This window comes from Oncorhynchus keta, chromosome 34, assembly GCF_023373465.1.
Source record: "Oncorhynchus keta strain PuntledgeMale-10-30-2019 chromosome 34, Oket_V2, whole genome shotgun sequence".
Classification (NCBI taxonomy): Eukaryota; Metazoa; Chordata; class Actinopteri; order Salmoniformes; family Salmonidae; genus Oncorhynchus; species Oncorhynchus keta.
In genome coordinates this window covers 52,429,243-52,448,473 of record NC_068454.1, presented here as the reverse complement: position 1 = coordinate 52,448,473, position 19,231 = coordinate 52,429,243, and the positions used below count along the sequence as shown (strand labels likewise).

Below are 19,231 nucleotides of genomic sequence, written 5' to 3'. Positions count from 1 at the left end.
AAATACTGCCCCCTATCCCAAGCAGTTTGTAACTGACTTGCCTAGTTAAATAAAGGTACAATTTAAAAAAATAAATGTTGGTTGAGAGAATGCCAAGAGTTTGCAGAGCTGTCATCAAGGGAAAGGGTGGCTACTTTGAAGAATCTCAAATATAAAATACATTTGGATTTGTTTAACACTTTTTTTGGTTACTACATGATTCCATATGTGTTATTTCATAGTTTTGATGTCTTCACTATTATTTTACAATGTAGAAATTAATGAGTAGGTGTGTCCACACTTTTGACTGGTACTGTAGATTTTCCAAAGGTCTGCATCAGTGGCTTGTAGGCTATGCATGAAAGCCAGGAGATGCTAAATGTGTTTATTTAAATTAACGGGCAATTACCGTGAGCCCGGCAGTTATTTGCTTGACAATCACTGGCTGCCAAAATTTCATGACCGCCACAGCCCCGGGTGGTGTGTGTGTGTGATAGTTATTGATCTCTAACTGGTGTTGCAGTAGATTGGTTTGACTGCAGAGTGGGTGACTGTGTGCCTACTGCTGAGTGTCTGACATTTGACATGATCTCTAAAGGCATTGGTTCACGGTGCTCGTAGGATTTAACAATGATGCGCTTGGTGTTTTTCTCATACACACACACACCTGGCACGCCTCTCATCAGCACCAGAGAAGGAGTGATGGAGGAAGGTGCTGGTGGGGAGATCTACCAATAAACATTTGAAGACTTGAATTTTGGTTTGGGCGGTGCAGTCTGATCTAGAGCAATGCAAATTATCAGTGAAAGATGAATAATATGTCACACACTCTATTTGAACTGTGACACTACTATCTCGTCATCTTACTATGACCAATGGGAACTCATGTCCCTTATTTCTCATCCATCTCTCTCTCGCGTGCCTCTCCAGGGTGTACTCCAAGTTCCACCAGCGGCGGATGCAGGAACTATCCGAGGCTGGGCTGATGAACTTCCTGCTGCTGTTCGTAGTGGTGGCCCGGCAGGCCGAGCTGGAGGACGTGGCCGGCCGGGCCTGTGAGTTGCTGGGCCTGCTCCCTCCGGACTCCCCCCCTGCCCAGCGGAGCCTGGTGTGGAGGGGCCAGCTGGCTCTCTTACTGCTCTTCCAGGAGAGGGGCCTTGACGTGGGGGCCCAAGCTAGCTGGCTGGCCGCCTCCTTCTCTCAGACAGCCAGGGAGTTCTACCTGAAGACCACAGAACCGTCTCGCCGCCTGGCCCTCTGGGGCCCCCTGGGGTCCTACCTAGAGGGCGTGGCCGAGGTGTTTGAGACGAGCGCAAGTCTCGGTCTGTCGGAGGAGAAGCTACTCAACGAGGGGTTCGGTCTGCTGCTGCCTGCCTGCCGCCAGTCGGAGCTGAGCTCTACCCTGGGCTTTCTGCAGATCGTGCTGAGGGAGTTACGGTGAGGGAGGGGGGACAAACACTCAGCAACTCACTGAGACACCCGTAACACAAATGCCCACACACTCTACACATTGACGAGCAGACAGACGGAGTGACGGACAGACTGACGTATTCAGGCATTAGACCCTAGAACTAGAGCCTGGAGTTTTTGCTGGCATGATCATGTCAAAAAACTCTTGGCCCTACCTATCAATGCTGAGATCTAGAAGCAGTAAACGGGGCAGTCAGGCCCCTGTACTGACACCTACAAAGGCAGGATTGTGCCGTCCTCTGTCCCCCCTCCATCCCTATGGTAAACCCAGCCCATCCATTGTGTATGGAGGCCCCTCTCTGTCTCTTGGGACCCTGTGGCCCCCAGGTCACCTTCAGCAGGTGTTGGCAGAGGCTTGAGTATAGTTACGGCCTCTAGGGGCCCCAGTGCGGTCACCATGGGTATAGCGGCAGGTCGTGAGTTTGGAGTGGAGACGAGTCTGGGTGAGGTCATCAGCGGGACACGGGTGTGTGTTACACGGACAACCCGATCAGAGGTCAAAGGTTTAGAGAGAAAGGCACAGGTGTAACAGGTCTGGTGAGAGAAGAAGTGAAAGGGTAGGACAGTGGCGTCAGGAGGGAGAGGGTGTCTGGTGCTGTCTGAATGGACCGGACCACTACAGTGTTGTATTATTGTTCAGTTTGGATTACCCTGAGTCAGCGCTAATGTAGCAGTAAGCTGCCAGCCTGCAACAATCCTCACTCATAACTTATATGAGTGCGTGCTTGCTTTGACTCTCCTGTGTATGCATGCACACATTCCCATAAACACTAAGTGCACTAGTGCTGGGAATTGCCAGGGGCCTCACGATACGGTTTCACAATAATTAAGTGCATATATACGATGTATAAGTAATATTGCGATATCGTCGATGCGATATATATCGTTTAAAAAAATCCTTATATGTAACTGTAGATTATTCCACCATCACTAAAGTGTGCTCTTCTCTTATTTCAGTCCAGGGTCCCGTAACACGGCATATCTCGTTAGCTTCACTAATTCAAAAAACTTCCCCATCTCATATCTCGGGGTTGGAGGGCACTCATTTGCACAAACTCTCAAAGGGGACAGTGTTATGGCTGAGATCATGCTGACCCATTTAACTAAATAAAAAAACGCTTTCTCGAATTCGTCCTGCCAAATGAAGCTTAATTCTCCTTCCTGGCAGTACTTGGTATCTCTGTGATTTAATGCGTTTTCAGTGACACAATTAACAGGTAATTATGTAGTCCGGCAAATTGTGCCTCGCCGTCATTATGTTTATTAAGAGCAGAGCGGAATCTGCACACATTAAGAGAATTATCCTGCCAGAGGCTGCGACCGAGAGAGGTGTGTGTGTGTGTGTGTGTGTGTGTGACAACCACTGACTCGGATGGCCGTCGCCAAGGCCGGCCGCCCGCCCAACAGCCAATCAGGAGGCTAATTCCTCACATTTCATTCCGTCCCATGATCCTGCGCGTGGGAGCTTGAGACCCCTGTGTTGCCAGAGGGGGTGTGTGAGGTCTCAGTGGTACACATTCAGTATTATATTGGGGGGCGGGTGGTGGACAATTATCTGAGATCTTAATGAAGTGCTCTCCTCCGTATCTAGACCCTATACGTCCCTACACCTTGGCCCTCCATTGGCCCTTGAGTTGCTCTCTTAAGGAGCAGTGGATGGGCATTATGGGGGTGGTGGGAGGCAATAGTTGTTTTCCCCTTGTCATTATTTAATGCCCAGTGCAATCATAAACATAATTTTCCTGTGTTTTATATGTATTTCCACACCGAGGTTTGAAAATACTGTAATTGTGAAAAATAATGAAAATGCCCGTATAGTGTAAGAGCTGTTTGAAGATACCACCTGAAATTTCAGCCCGTTTTGGCCTGCCTAATTACATTAGTTAATAGACCAATAAGAAAGAGAGTTCCAAACCTCTCAGGCAATAACTGCTAGTTTTCAGTTTTTCCCTCTTCACTCAGACAGTCCTTGCAAAATTGCTCTTTGCTGAGAAGCAATTTTTGTTTATTTTTATGGATGGGTATTTTAAATATTTTCACTATTACAATAATATTACATTTTTTTAGATATCCAAATAGTATTTAAAATATCTAAAAATGTTTAAAAAACTTGGTAACTGGTCCTCCCGAGTAGTGCAGTGGTCTAAGGCACTGTATCACAGTGCTAGCTGTGCCACTAGAGATCCTGGTTCGAGTCTGTTGCTGCCGGCTGCTGGCTGCGACCGGGAGACCCATGGGGCGGTGTACAATTGGCCCAGCGTCGTCCGGGTTAGAGGAGGGTTTGGCCAGCAGGGATGTTCTTGTCCCATCGCGCACTAGCGACTCTTGTGGCCAGCTGGGCGCGATGCACACTGACACGGTCGTCAGGTGTACCCTCTGACACATTGGTGCGACTGGCTTCCGCGTTAAGCGGGAATTGTGTCAAGAAGCAGTGTGGCTTGGCTGGGTTGGGTTTCGGAGGATGCGCGGCTCTCGACCTTCGCCTCTCCCGAGTCCGTACGGGAGTTGCAGAGATGGAACAAGACTATAACTACCAATTGGATACCACGAAATTGGGGAGAAAAAGCTTGGGAACTGGCTTGCTGTCTTCAACTCCATTTAGATTAAACAACAGCCTACCTGATGGTTGCTCATTGTAGCCTACTCCTTATCATTTAACTAACTTAATTCCATAATTTAAATTCAACTTTGCATTGATTTAAAGATCTATGTTGTTTGCTACACATGGAGCCACTGTAGACAGTGCCCCTTTGATGAGCTGACAATAACAAACACATTCAACCGGTGTAGGTTACGGTATGCCTTAACTACACCGAACAAAAATAGAAACGCGACATGCAAAAATTTAAAAGGATTTTTACTGAGTTACAGTTCAAATAAGGAAATCAGTTAATTTATTTAAATTCATTAGACCCTAATCCATGGCTTTCACATGACTGGGAATACAGATATGCATGTGTTTCTCACGGATGCCTTTAAAAAAAAAGGTGGAGGCTGGATCAGAAAACCAGTCAGTATCTGGTGTGACCACCATTTGCCTCATGCAGTGCAACACATCTCCTTCACATATAGTTGATGTTGTCCTACTCTCATTCAATGGCTGTGCAAAGTTGCTGGATATTTTTTTTTATTTATTTTTTTTTATTTCACCTTTATTTAACAAGGTAGGCCAGTTGAGAACAAGTTCTCATTTACAACTGCGATCTGGCGAAGACGAAGCAAAGCAGTGCGACAAAAACAACAGTTACACATGGGATCAACATTCTTACAGTCAATAACACAATTGAAAAATCTGTATACAGTGTGTGCAAATGAAGTAAGGAGGTAAAGCAATAAATAGGCCAATAGTGGCAAAGTAATTTCAATTTAGCAATTTACACTGGAGAGATACAATTGAAGTCGGAAGTTTACATACACTTAGGTCGGAGTCATTAAAAATAGTTTTTCAACCACTCCACAAATGTCTTGTTAACAAACTATAGTTTTGGCAAGTCTGTAAGGACATCTACTTTGCATGACAAGTCATTTTTCTAACAATTGTTTGCATACAGATTATTTCACTTATCACTTATTTCACTGTATCACAATTCCAGTGGGTCAGAAGTTTACATACACGAAGTTGAGTGGGCCTTTAAACAGCTTGGAAAAATCCAGAAAATGATGTAATGGCTTTAGAAGCTTCTGTTAGGCTAATTGACATCATTTGAGTCAATTGGAGATGTACCTGTGGATGTATTTCAAGGCCTACCTTCAAACTCAGCGCCTTTTTGCTTGACATCATGGGAAAATCAAGAGAAATCAGCCAAGACCTGATCTCATACAGCTTAGTAAGGAGACTCGTTCTGTCTCCTAGAGATGAAAGGAAAATTATGTGGATATATTGAAGCAACATCTCAAGACATCAGTCAGGAAGTTAAAGCTTGGTTGCAAATGGGTCTTCTAAATGGACAATGACCCGAAGCATATTTCCAAAGTTGTGGCAAAAAGGCTTAAGCACAACAAAGTCAAGGTCTTGGATTGGCCATCACAAAGCCCTGACCTCAATCCTACAGAACATTTGTGGGCAAAACTGAAAAGGCGTGTGTGAGCAAGGAGGCCTACAAACCTGACTCCTCAGTTACACCAGCTCTAATTCATCCAACTTATTGTGGGAAGCTTGTGGAAGGCTACCTGAAACGTTTGACCCAAGTTAAACAAATTAAAGGCAATGCTAACACTCAATTAGTATTTGGATCTAAAATTCTGACCCACTGGGAATGTGATGAAAGAAATTAAAGCTGAAATAAGTAATTGTCTCTACTATTATTCTGACATTTTATATTCTTAAAATAAAGTGACCTAGACAGGCAATTATTACTAGGATTAAATGTCAGGAATTGTGATAAACTGAGTTTAAATGTATTTGGCTAAGGTGTATGTAAAGTTCTGACTTCAACTGTATATGTGCAGATGAGGATGTGCAAGTAGAAATACTGGTGTGCAGAAAAACAAATATGGGGATGAGGCAGGTAGGTGGTTGGTTGCATGGACTATTTACAGCTGCAGGTATCGGTAAGCTGCTCTGACAGCTGACGCTTAAAGTTAGTGAGGGAGATATAAGTTTCCAACTTCAGTGATTCAGTCTTTGGTAGCAGAGACCTGGAAGGAAAGGCGGCTTTGGGGATGACCAGTGAAATATACCTGCTGGAGCGCGTGCTACGTGTGGGTGTTGCTATTGTGACCAGTGAGCTGAGATAAGGTGGAACTTTACCTTGCAAAGACTTAAAGATGACCTGAAGCCAGTGGGTTTAGCGACGAATATGTAGCGAGGACCATCCAATGAGAGCATACAGGTCTCAGTGTTGGGTAGTATATGGGGCTTTGGAGACAAAACGGATGGCACTGTGTTAGACTGCATCCAATTTGCTGAGTAGAGTGTTGGAGGCTATTTTGTAAATGACATTGCTGAAGTCAAGGATCGGTAGGATAGTCAGTTTTATGAGGGTATGTTTGGCAGCATGAGTGAAGATTTAACTTTGGATTGGAGATGCTTAATGTGAGTCTGGAAGGAGAGTTTACAGTCTAGCCAGACACCTAGGTATGTATAGTTGTCCGCATATTCTAAGTCGGAACCTTCCAGAGTAGTGATGTTAGTCGGGCGGGCGGGTGCGGGCAGCGATTGGTTGAAGAGCATGCATTTCGTTCTACTAGCATTTAAGAGCAGTTGGAGGCCACGGAAGGAGTGTTGTATGCCGTTGAAGCTCGTTTGGAGGTTTGTTAACACAGTGTCCAAAGAAGGGCCAGATGTATACAGAATGGTGTCGTCTGCGTAGAGGTTAATCAAATAATCACCCGCAGCAAGAGCAACATCATTTGATATATACAGAGAAAAGTCGGCCCGAGAATTGAACCATGTGGCACCCCCATAGACTGCCAGAGGTTGTTGTCGGGAACTGGAATACGCTGTGATACACGTTGATTCCAGAGCATCCCAAACATGCTCAATGTCTGAGTATGCAGGCCATGGAAGCACTGGGACATTTTCCGTTTCCAGGAATTGTGTACAGATCCTTGCGACATAGGGGCGTGCTTTATCATACTGAAATATGAAGTAATGGCACAACAACGGGCCTCAGGATCTCGACACGGTATCTCTGTGCATTCAAATTTGCCATAACCCCACCACCACCATGTGGCAATCTGTTTACAACATTGACATCAGCAAACCGCTCGCCCGCACGACGCCATACACGCTGTTTGCCATCTGCCCGGTACAGTTGAAACCGGGATTAATCCGTGAAGAACACTCCAGCGTGCCAGTGGCCATCGAAGGTGAGCATTTGCACACTGAAGTCGGTTACGACACCGAACTGTAGTCTGGTCAAGACCCTGGTGAGGACGACGAGCATGCAGATGGGCTTCCCTGAGACGGTTTCTGAGAGTTTGTGCAGACATTCATCGGTTGTGCAAACCCACAGTTTCATCAGCTGTCCGAGTGGCAAGTCAGTCTGTGTGTGTGTGTGATAGTGGCTGCATTTGGGAGAGGGGTTAAGTGGGGTCTCTAATGGTGTGTGTGTACAGCTATAAGAAGCGGCAGTGGGAAGGATTAAGGGGGGTCTCTGACTATGTCTTGTACAATGAGCCTTGATGGGTGTGAAAGGCCCATTCCGCCGTAGTAACGAGGCTAATGAATTCAGACTCTAATCGATTGTCTCGGCTCTCTCTGGATTAGATGCAACCTTGCTGGAAGGCGCAGGCAGAGGTGTGTGTCTGTGTGTGTGAGAGAGACGAGTGGGGAGCTGAGGGAGTGCCAGTACTCACCCCTGCCTCCCTCCCCTCCATCCCTCGCTCCATCCGGGCGAATGAGGGGACAGGAGGATCATCTTCAGTCTAAATGAGATTACAGCTCCTTCAGCTGCTTATCTGGGCTAATGCCAGCCGCCGTGGGGCCAGGCAGACACAGCAGCCAGAGCCCAGTCTGTGTACAGGGGATCTGCCCTGCCCTGCTCCTCTCTACCCGGCACTGCACCGCATGACCTAATACCCCCAGAGATGGGAAGAGTGAGAGAGCAAGGAAGAGGAAGGAGAGAATGTGAAAGAGGAAGGAAGTGGAGTATAGATAGGGATGGAGGTGGAGAGGTGGTATGATGGAGAGGGAGATGCTGTGGTTCTGTTGAATAATGATGTTATTGGTGTATGTGTGTCCTACAGGAGGGTCCATCAGCGCAATGTCCAGCCTGGCCACTCGGCATGTCCCCCCGGTGCCTGGCTGCCTCCTCCCAGTGCCAGCGTGGGTAAAGACCGCCACCTAGCGGTTGCAACAGCTCTCTGGGCCCACTTTTTCCCCTTCCTCCGCAGCCTGCGCCTTTCCAACACCCCTCCTGCCCAACTGGCTGATGCTGCCGCAGGTCAGAGGCTCACACTGAGAGAGGGAGAGAGTGGGAGGGAGGAGGATAAATGAGTGTGTACAACAATTTCGCACTGGGTTGCACACATGAACAGTTGTCTTTCTCATAAGATAATATACACTGTCTGCCTTTGTCTCAACGTTTCTCTTGCGCTCTCTCGTGCTCTCTTGTCAGCTCTTTTACTCTCAACATCTTGCATCTTTGCTTTGTCTTGACCATGCAGTGAAAAATCTTTCCATTATAGTATGACTCTCTCAAACATATTTTCCACGGTAGTTACCTTAACATGGTATGAATGTTGACTCTCTTTTCCAGGATTTACACTGCTGGCCTTTGACCTTCCTAGCTCTGCCCCCCAAGACCTCCAGCCCAACCCCATCCAGTCCATCATGCAGTGCTTCAGCTGGGACGACATGCTTCACCCCCTGCTAGTGACTCGCTACCTACCCCACCTGCTCCAGAACAGGTAACATTACTCCAGTACATTACCCTAGTAAGCAGGGTCTGAACTTGTCCAATAGGAATGCTTGTTTTTATTTTCTGTTGCAAAACACTTTGCTACGGAGTGCACTAATGAATATGAACCATGTGTGGTGGCAAACATCCGAAAGGATCATTCTGAACAAGGTGCTGCACAAAATCATTGATCTACAAATCACCTTTGCATTCCAAGCTACTATCTATCATGTGAGCCTCCCTTAGCACATCTGTGCAGAGCCTTGCTCCGGTGGAACATACAGTCGTGTCATTCTCAAAACTTTTGGCCACAAATATACATTTTCACAAAGTTTGCTGCTTCGGTGTCTTTAGATATTTTTGTCAGATGTTACTATGGAATAGTGAAGTATAATTACAAGCATTTCGTAAGTGTCAAAGGCTTTTATTGGTAATACATGAAGTTGATGGAAGGAGTCAATATTTATTTTTCAAGACCTCTGCAATCCGCCCTGGCATGCTGTCAATTAACTTCTGGGCCACATCCTGACTGATGGCAGCCCATTCTTGCACAATCAATGCTTGGAGTTTGTCAGAATTTGTGGCTTTTTGTTTGTCCACCCGCCTCCTTGAGGGTTGATCACAAATTCTCAATGGGATTAAGGTCTGGGGAGTTTCCTGGCCATGGACCCAAAATATCGATGTTTTGTTCCCTGAGCCACTTAGTTATCACTTTTGCCTTATGGCAAGGTGCTCCATCATGCTGGAAAATGCATTGTTTGTCACCAAACTGTTCCTGGAAGGTTGGGAGAAGTTGCTCTCGGAGGATGTGTTGATACCATTCTTTATTCATGGCTGTGTTCTTAGGCAAAATTGTGAGTGAGCCCACTCCCTTGGCTGAGAAGCAACCCCACACATGAATGGTCTCAGGATGCTTTACTGTTGGCATGACACAGGACTGATGGTAGCGCTCACCTTATCTTCTCCGGACAAGCTTTTTTCCGGATGCCCCAAACAATCGGAAAGGGATTTCACCAGAGAAAATGACTTTACCCCAGTCCTCAGCAGTCCAATCCCTGTACCTTTTGCAGAATATCAGTCTGTCCCTGATGTTTTTCCTAGAGAGAAGTGGCTTCTCTGCTGCCCTTCTTGACACCAGGCCATCCTCCAAAAGTATTCGCCTCACTGTGCGTGCAGATGAACGCACACCTGCCTGCAGCCATTCCTAAACAAGCTCTGTACTGGTGGTGCCCCGATCCCGCAGCTGAATCAACTTTAGGAGACGGTCCTGGCGCTTGCTGGACTTTCTTGGGCGCCCTGAAGCAGCCTTCACAACAATTGAACTGCTCTCCTTGAAGTTCTTGATGATCCGATAAATGGTTGATTCAGGTGCAATATCCTTGCCTGTGAAGCCCTTTTTGTGCAAAGCAATGATGACGGCACGTGTTTCCTTGCAGGTAACCATGCTTGACAGAGGAAGAACAATGATTCCAAGCATCACCCTCCTTTTGAAGCTTCCAGTCTATTATTCGAACTCAATCAGCATGACTGAGTGATCTCCAGCCTTGTCCTCATCAACACTTACACCTGTGTTAACGAGATAATCACTGACATGATGTCAGCTGGTCCTTTTGTGGCAGGGCTGAAATGCAGTGGAAATGTTTTTGGGGGATTCAGTTCATTTGCATGGCAAAGAGGGACTTTGCAATTAATTGCATTGCAGTTCATCTGATCACTCTTCATAACATTCTGGAGTATATGCAAATTGCCATCATACAAATTGAGGCAGCAGACTTTGTGAAAATTAATATTTGTGTAATTCTCAACTTTTGGCCACGACTGTAGAGATTGAGATCCACTACATTGCGGTCAGACTGCACAGAATCACTGATCCTCAAATCACCTCGCATCCCAAACAATAACTAATTAAGATTATAAATTCTGTGCCTCACCTTTCTCTAACTTGTGATTCCCTTAAACATATTTGTTGTTTGTTCTATGTCAAGCTGACCTCTCTTCCACAGTGAGCTGGTGTATTCAGTGAGCTCCGGCTGTGGAGGTTCCATGTCGGGCTCAGCCCAGACCCTGTCTGTGAGAGCCTGGTTCCGCTGTGTTCTGCAGCAGCACATCCACAAGAACCCAGATGGCACGGACAGCAGAGCAGGTACAGAACCTCAACCTAGAACCCTGGACATCCGACCATTTATATCAAACGCTCTTATCCGAAGATGCGTAGTCATGCGTGCACACACTGGCCAGGCCTCACTGGTTTCTGTTCAGCAGTCAGCCATGGAAAGACATCCTCAGTAAGTTAGGCCACATTAAAACACTACACTTACACTTCTGGTCTATTACCATATTATGATAATTTCCCATTAGTTTCCCCTTTTTAAGTATGTGTATTTCTGTAAGTTTATTTCAGTGTTTTGTTATGGAGATGTAAGTGTGTATATGTGTGGCTCAGTTGGAAGGAGTGGCGCTAGAAACACTTAAGGTTGTGGGTTCAGTTCCCATAAGGGGTCCTTCTGTAGCTCAGTTGGTAGAGCATGGCGCTTGTAACGCCAGGGTAGTGGGTTCGATCCCCGGGACCACCCATACGTAGAATGTATGCACACATGACTGTAAGTCGCTTTGGATAAAAGCGTCTGCTAAATGGCATATATTATTATTATATTACTGATACACATTCTAAAAATGGCCAGCATTTAGGGCAGCCCAATTTTGATATTTTGCCCAATCAGATCAGATATTTTGCCAATAAATCGGGCAAAGGATCAGAATTGGTAAACATGTTTATCCAAGGACTGCATTTACACATCTGCTAAGTGGCATGTGTGATTATTTATGATGCGTTACTGACTTTTTCCAGGCAGGGCTCTGGAGGAGCAGTTGTCGGAGCTCACTAGGCTCGTATTAAGGCTCCCTGAGGTAGACTCCCTACTGCAGAGGGCCGGGCTGCAGCCTGGAGCCGGCAGCAAGCTCGTTCCCAGGTCTGCTCTGGAGATGTTCATCAAGGTACTACACACACCTCGTCACACACACAGGGTAGCTTGTCATCTCACACACGCATGTGCACAAAGATATTTGCAACATGCACGATACATGCAAGTACAGTGGGGCAAAAAAGTATTTAGTCAGCCACCAATTGTGCAAGTTCTCCCACTTAAAAAGATGAGCGAGGCCTGTAATTTATCATAGGTACACCTCAACTATGACAGACAAAATGAGAAAAAAAATCCAGAAAATCAAAATGTAGCATTTTTAATTAATTTATTTGCAAAATACAGCAGTTTGAAAAATTGAATTTCTCAGGGAAGAATGATGTCGCATCCTTGCAATAGAATTCCAGACACTTGTAGAATCTATGCCAAGAAGTATTGAAGCTGTTCTTGCTTGTGGTGGCCCAATGCCCTATTAAGACACTATGTTGGTGTTTCCTTTATTTTGGCATTAACATGTATATCAACAGCATACGCTGAAAGGCAAGTCCGAATTTCCATACAAAGACAGTTTAAATACGTTGTCGTTTTGTATTTTCCTCTCTCAGGCTGTGGGGCGTGTGTACAGTGGGCTGCAGGTGTTGTCTGAGCGTTCTGCCATGGTCACCCGTGCTCTGGACTACACAGGGGACATCATGAAGTATATCAAACACTACCTGGTCAATAAGAGTCCTCAGGAGGGGCTGCTGCTGGTCTACTGGGCTGTGGGTGGGTGTATGCATCACTGAGGTTTGCCCCTATCCCCTTAGGCTGGTGTGTGAATCTCTAAGGACTGGATAGGTATAAGGTGGAGCTATGGCCATATTGCTTATACCTAATCCAAATATTTCAGATCTCTACAAGGGCATAGAAGATATATTTGCTAGAGGTTAATTTGGTATTGGATGAGAAGGAATCGGCGTGTTTACGAGGATCAGGATATGATCAGGGTTAGCAATTCTGCCCAGCGACTTGCTTCGAGCCTATCGCCTCAAACACATTGAATGTCTGTCATCCTTGGTGTGTGTGTGTGTGTGTGTGTGTGTGTGTGTGTGTGTGTGTGTGTTCTCAGGGTGCGTTGTGAAGCACTGGAGTCCCCTGCTGGCCACCTCTAAGGCCCAGCATCTGCTGTTCAACATTGTCAACGGGCTGCTCCTCCCTAACTCTCTGTCCGGGCTGGACAAGGCCTTGAGGGACAGCCTGCCCCTCTACCTGCAGGTGGGCCGCATGCACAGACACCCGCACACACACACACCCGCCAACACACACACACTCCCACTTTGAATACTTCTGACAAAAATAATTGTTTTGACGCTTCTGAACGTACTAGCAGGGTTGGAGGGGAGGAAAGAAAAATCCAGAAGTATACGAACTGACCTCTCTCTCCGTCTCTCCTTTCCTTCCCTCCAGGGTCTGTCTATAGCAACCAGTATGTCTCAGTCTCAGGGTGCCTACCTGAAGAAACAGCTCCGGGATGTCATCTCCAAGTTCCTCGACCATTTCCTGCCTGCCACGCCATCGGTTGGGGCCATAGCCAATCACCCGGTGCTGCTGGCGGCCTGCGAGGCCACGCCCACCCCGCGTGGGGCAGCACTGAGAAGGAGCATCCTGCAGGTGATCAGGTAGGGTTCTGACGCTCTGGGTAGAGATTGCTCTTAGGCACAGATCCAGGAGGAGTTAACCCTGCCCACATAAGTAGGTAAGGGAATGCGAAGCCAAACTGACCTTGGAGTAGTGTCTCAGGACAACTTCATCCTAATCCACCTATGAACATCTACCAAATGGCCAGACATGACATGGCTCTGTGTCATACCTTCGTCTGTCTCTGTCTCCATAGTGAGAACTTCTTGCATTTCAAAGGCAACGCCCCTCCTCCCCGCCTGGTCACGGTCCTGGCCTTCCTATTGGAGCTGCTGAGACGGAACAATGACAGTGACCCCGCCCTGCTCACCATGCCCCTCCCCTCTCTGCTCCGCTGCCTGAAGCTGGTCAACGAGCCTCACGGTGAGAGTCCACACATAGAAAGACGCGTACGCGCAGTAATCCTATTTGTGAACAATATGCCGAACGAGCTTGCTGCTATGGGTGGGGGGGGGGTTCTTCTAGGTTTTTCGTGTGTGCAATGTGCGTGTGGTAACCAGTCTAAAAGCAGCTGTGCGTTAACAGTGAGGAGGACCAGTACAGAGGCCCTGCAGCTGGTGGTGGAGAGATGTTCGGCCGCCGCAGGGGGTGCACCATGTGACCAGACCGTCACTGTCCTACGGTGAGCGACACCAACTGCCGTGGCCTTTACTCTTCCTTCTCTCTGCATTCAGCGCTTAGGTGGTGTCTATTAATGTACACCGTAGCAAAAACGTTTTTCAGACGTCGGACAAGTTCGTGGAATGCTTCCCTGTTTCACTCTGTTCAGAACATTTCCTTCCGCTTCGTGTCGGCTGAACGCGCGACGCTGTTCTAGGGCAGCCATGCTTTTTTTGAACCGTCACGGTTAGAAATGTACATATCCTGCGGCGCTTTGTGTGTATAAAGCATATACATTGGTGTTACAGTATCTCTGTCTTACTGTGTTCTGTGTGTTCAGGTCCTTTGTGGAGGAGAACGAGGGGTTGTATGACAGACAGGTGTACAGTGTTCTGGAGACGATAGCTGTTCTGGACAGTCATGTGGTCCAGGTCCTGATCCCTGTTCTGTCGCTGAGTCTGAGGAACACAGAACACAAGAGAGGACTGGGCAAGAACACCACACTGAGGTAGAGTTTTAAACCTGACTGTATCCCAGTCTCTAGTCTAACCTAACCTAGACATAATCCTATTTGTTAAGGTTAATTTATATTTGGAGAGATGCGGAACAACTAAGTACTGTTGCCTTTTTTTGGATGCCTTTAAAAAAAAATCAGTTTCCCCTCAGAGAATCTTGTCACCCGACCTGATTATAACACTACGTCTACACACACCACGAGGAATCTTTATCGCACGGTATAAATTGCGTGTTTGCCTACATGGGGAAAACATCTGAAGTATAGGGAATGGGACTTTCGTCCAAATGTTGATTCTATTGAAATGCTTTACAGTAGTCATAAAACCATGAAGCCAGTGTATGACATGCCAGATATCAAACCACATCACTAATAACCCCCCCCCAACACAAAAATAATTTAGTCAATTTTAGAGTAATGTAATGTAACAATGTCGAAAAAGGGAAAGGGTCTGGATACTTTCTGAATGCAGTGTGTGTGTGTGTGTGTGTGTGTTTGGTGTGTGAAATGTGTGTTTGTGTGTTTTTTTGTCCATTTTTATAATGTCAAATTGTGAAATGTGTTAATGTTCAAAAGTTTGGGGTCACTTATAAATGTCCTTGTTTTTGAAAGAAAAACTGTGTTAATGGCACATTTTTTGTCCATTTTTATAATTTTAAATCAAATTGATCAGAAATATTGTTGTTTACTTTGTAAATGTCCTCCTTTAGACTAGTTGTAGCTGGAAACAGCAGTTCTTTTTAAAATGGAATATCTACATAGGCCCATTATCAGAAACCATCACTCCTGTGTTCCAATGGCACATTGTGTTAGCTAATCCAGATGAGTTTATAATTTTAAAAGGCTAATTGATCATTAGAAAACCCTCACAAGTTTCAATTGTTGTTTGATTAAAGAATGTTTTGTCAATAAAACTGGTCCTGAGGCATCTGTTTTTAGACTAGTTGAGTATCTGGCCACTTTACAATAAGTGAGCATATTTTACATCAGCATTTGTGGGTTTCTTCTGTATTCTTGTTCTGAGAAATGAAGGCTATTCCATGTGAGAAATTGACAAAGAAACTGGGCTGAAGATCTCAGTGGTAGGGAAGCAGGCCAGAGGTGGATGTACTTCTGCCTTCACAGAACAGCACAAATGAGGTGTCCCTCAACCAGAATAGAAAGAGGAGCTTCAACTGGGAGGCCAGTGGAAAACGAGCAAGAGGACAAGTACATTAGAAAGTCTGGGAAGTTTGAGAAAGACGGGCTCACAAGTCCTCAACTGGCAGCTTCATTAAATAGTAACCAGCAAAACACCAGTCTCAATGTTTTGTCAACTGTGTGAGGCAGGGTGACTCTGCGGATGCTGAACCTTCGGGCCACCGGCATGAGTTGCGAAGGGTGTTGTCCAGGATCAAAAGCCACTCTGTGAGGACTTGTCAACCGTGAGGCGAGATCATGGAACGGGCAGTTTCTCGGGAGGAAACAGACACTCTACTGTACTTGTCCTCTTGCTCAATTATGCACGGGGCCTCCCACTCAGGTGTGTCAACAAAGTACTCATATTTTTTTTTTTTTTTTTTTATCTACAAAAATGTCTAAACCTGTTTTTGTTTAGTCATTACGGGGAATTGTGTGTACATTGAGAGAATTTAAAAAAAAAAATCCATTTTAGAATAAGGCTGTACTGTAATTTTTTGGGGGGGAGAAGTAAAGGGGTCTGAATACTTTCTGAATGCACCGTATTTATACAGTGTTCAGTGACACAGTCAACTCTGTATGAAATATACTAGATCATGTGCTGTGACATCACTCACTCAATGTCTCTGCATGTGTGACAGGAATGCATACAGGAATTTGCTGACTCTGCTGGGGGACGGTGGTCAGGCGGAGATCATCAGCCTGGAGGAGGACTGACCCTTGACCCCCAGAACCATGTCACCATGCTGTTGACCTCAACACCACTGGGCTTCATGTATAGATGTACATCATGTATAGAAATTGTCCTGTTGGTGATATAGATCATAATTTATGGTCAAGTTTCCATCTTCATATTGAAATATTTTTCAAAAAAGGTGTTACGAAATAAAGTAAATGTGATGAAATAAGATAATGTGGAAGTGCTCGTGTTGTATTTCTGTTTCCTAATTTCACAGGCATGGAACGAGTGTGTGATGCATAGAGATAAATGTATAATATTTTGTTCTTCCATGTTGTGATAGTAACTACCGATAGTAGACAAATAGGATCTCTTTATGCTCATGCACTCTTTTGTTGGCCCAACTTTACAGGCAGAAATCCTCCTCCTTTCCTAACACTGTATCCCTCATCAAGATACAGCCAGAGTCCGAAAGATTACTTCTGCTCTTTCCATTCCCTTTTTCCTTTGCAATCTTCATGCAATCAGGCTTCATTTTGTCAGAATTTCATGCCTGGTCGATCTTGTCATAAAAAAAACGCACTCCCCCAACATAAAACATAGTTTCACATGACCCTCCCCTTGTACTGTAGGTTACTTGTTGGATACCCTCCCCCCTCATAGAATTAACTCAAAATAATGTTTAGAAACCAAAAAATAAATAACTATAGCAACCATGTGTTTATAGATGTGCATATTGACTATTTCCATGTCAGCATGCTGTTGTGGCACAGTTGATGCCACGCAGGGCTACGGGACATTCTCATTCTCCCTGTCTGTTGTACACTGTCAAGCTGGCGCCCGGTCCGCCAACAGAGGAGTCGCTGGAGCGCGATGGGAGAAGGAAATTCCGACGGGCCAAACCCTCCCCTAACCCGAGCGACGCTGGGACAATTGTGCGTTGCCTCCATGAGTGTCCCGGTCACGCTCGGCTGTGACACATCCTGTGATCAAACCTGGGTCTGCAGTGACACCTCAAGCACTGCGAAGCAGTAGTGCCTTCGACCGCTGCGCCATTCGAGAGGCCTGGAAATCTGATTTTTTTTAAAATGGTGATGCTATTATTCTATTAAATATATGCAACGAATGATCCACCAACGGGTTACTGTGCCAATGCACCACGTTGAAGTAATCAGATTGAAACATTGTCATTGGTTGTGTGTTCATGCCACATATAAACGGTAATTTAATAAATTGTAAAAGTAAAATGACAAACATTTAGGCTATACTGAAGCGTTACGATTCTAGACGAGCCTAGAATAGCTGCTCAGATCAGAGAGGAGGCAGAGCATGTGTTGAGCCTTCCTGAATAACGGCCTGCTGAGAGTCCCATTATTATAGGACGATATGCGAAAACGATTATCCGCAACAAGACAGCGCGTCTCAGTATCAGAAGTAGAAATACAGACAGACTGACCTGCTACTGTACCTTTCGACCTTATAAACTGTCGAGAGTAGACTCACAACTTATCCAAATGGAATGAAACATTCAAATCACGGGGCTTTTGCGCCATTATTCAAATTACATTTTCACCGCAGCCTATAGTAGAATTTTGTACCTACCTGAAAACAAATATTCATTGCATTGTGGTGTTGTAGGCTACTATAGTCTAGGTAGGATAATTGCATTGTCCCTTAACAAGATCAATAGGGGTGCTTTTTGAGCTGCGTGTCTCGTCTTTCATGCTTATTGATGCACCTGGCCTATCCACTTCCTATCAGCTCTTCCTCTTCATGTGGATTTATATTGGATATTGGTGCAGCTTTGAATGATTATATGTGTGTCATGATGGCTAGTTAGCCTATTGTGTACGAGTCATAAAACCCAGGAAATGGTTCCAATCGTTTTTTTCACCATCCATTTTTCCATCTGGGATTTCAGAACTACTTCATATAAGGTCTTTGTTTCGTGTAGACTTACGTGACGTGGCGTTTTGATAACAGCTCAAATCTCTCGGACCGAGGTCATGTTTATCAATAATTAGATTGAGGCGAATATATTGATCAATCTCTCCTTGTCCGAGAATTACACGGCTCTCAAAACCTCACAATTAATTGCATTTAATTGTAAACTTCACGATATGACAAATAAATGGCGGAATAAACGTTTCCATTTTTTATGGGTATTATGTGCTTCTCACAGTTGTCAAGTTGGGTAGGGGACCATTGTTCATACCCAGCAGCATCACAGTTCTTGACACAAACCGCTGCGCCTGGCACCTAAACCCATTCACAGGCTCTTTTGTCTTGCCCATTCACCATCTGAATCGCACACATACACAATCCATGTCTCAAGGCTTAAACATCCTTATTTAACCTGTCTCATCCCCTTCATCTACACTGATTGAAGTGGATTTAACAAGTGACATCAATAAGGGATCATAGCTTTCACTTGGATTCACATGGTCAGTCTCATGGAAAGAGCAGGTATCATTCGTGTTTTGTATACCTGTGGTATAGTTAAGCAATAAGGGGTGTGGTAAATGGCAAATATACCACGGCTAAGGGCTGTTCTTACGCACGACAACGCAGAGTGCCTGGATACAGCCCTTAGCCGTGGTATATTTGCCATATATCACAATCCCCAAAGTGCCGTACTGCTATTATACACCACTTTCCAAGTAATTAGAGCATGTTTTGTCATACTCTTGGTATAGGGTCTGATATACCATGGCTGTCAGTCAAACAGAATTCATGGCTCGAACCACCCAGTTTATAATAATAGTTAAGTGTGTGGAAAAGCGTACTGCATAAGGGAAGTACCAAAACACCTCGAAATAGGGGATGTGCGTGCAAGCAGATGAGACCATTTCCTAAGGATAGAATAAAT

General features: G+C 45.4%; 1 protein-coding gene across 5 annotated transcripts in view; it reads left to right on the top strand.

Annotated features, from left to right (window-relative positions):
• mms22l (MMS22-like, DNA repair protein) overlaps positions 1-18,510 on the top strand; it is a 35,002-nt gene extending 16,492 nt beyond the window's left edge. For 4 of the 5 annotated variants that reach the window (XM_035750539.2, XM_035750536.2, XM_035750538.2 and 1 more), the window contains exons 14-25: positions 910-1,416; positions 8,140-8,336; positions 8,652-8,802; positions 10,796-10,935; positions 11,641-11,786; positions 12,319-12,478; positions 12,822-12,967; positions 13,160-13,371; positions 13,587-13,753; positions 13,916-14,012; positions 14,331-14,498; positions 16,325-18,510. In XM_035750539.2, the coding sequence (XP_035606432.1) occupies positions 910-1,416; positions 8,140-8,336; positions 8,652-8,802; positions 10,796-10,935; positions 11,641-11,786; positions 12,319-12,478; positions 12,822-12,967; positions 13,160-13,371; positions 13,587-13,753; positions 13,916-14,012; positions 14,331-14,498; positions 16,325-16,400 (2,167 nt within the window). In that variant the 3' untranslated portion in view covers positions 16,401-18,510. The remainder of the gene's footprint in view (positions 1-909; positions 1,417-8,139; positions 8,337-8,651; positions 8,803-10,795; positions 10,936-11,640; positions 11,787-12,318; positions 12,479-12,821; positions 12,968-13,159; positions 13,372-13,586; positions 13,754-13,915; positions 14,013-14,330; positions 14,499-16,324) is intronic. The other variant, XM_035750540.2, reaches the window with a different exon arrangement.
• Positions 18,511-19,231: the final 721 nt, after the last annotated feature.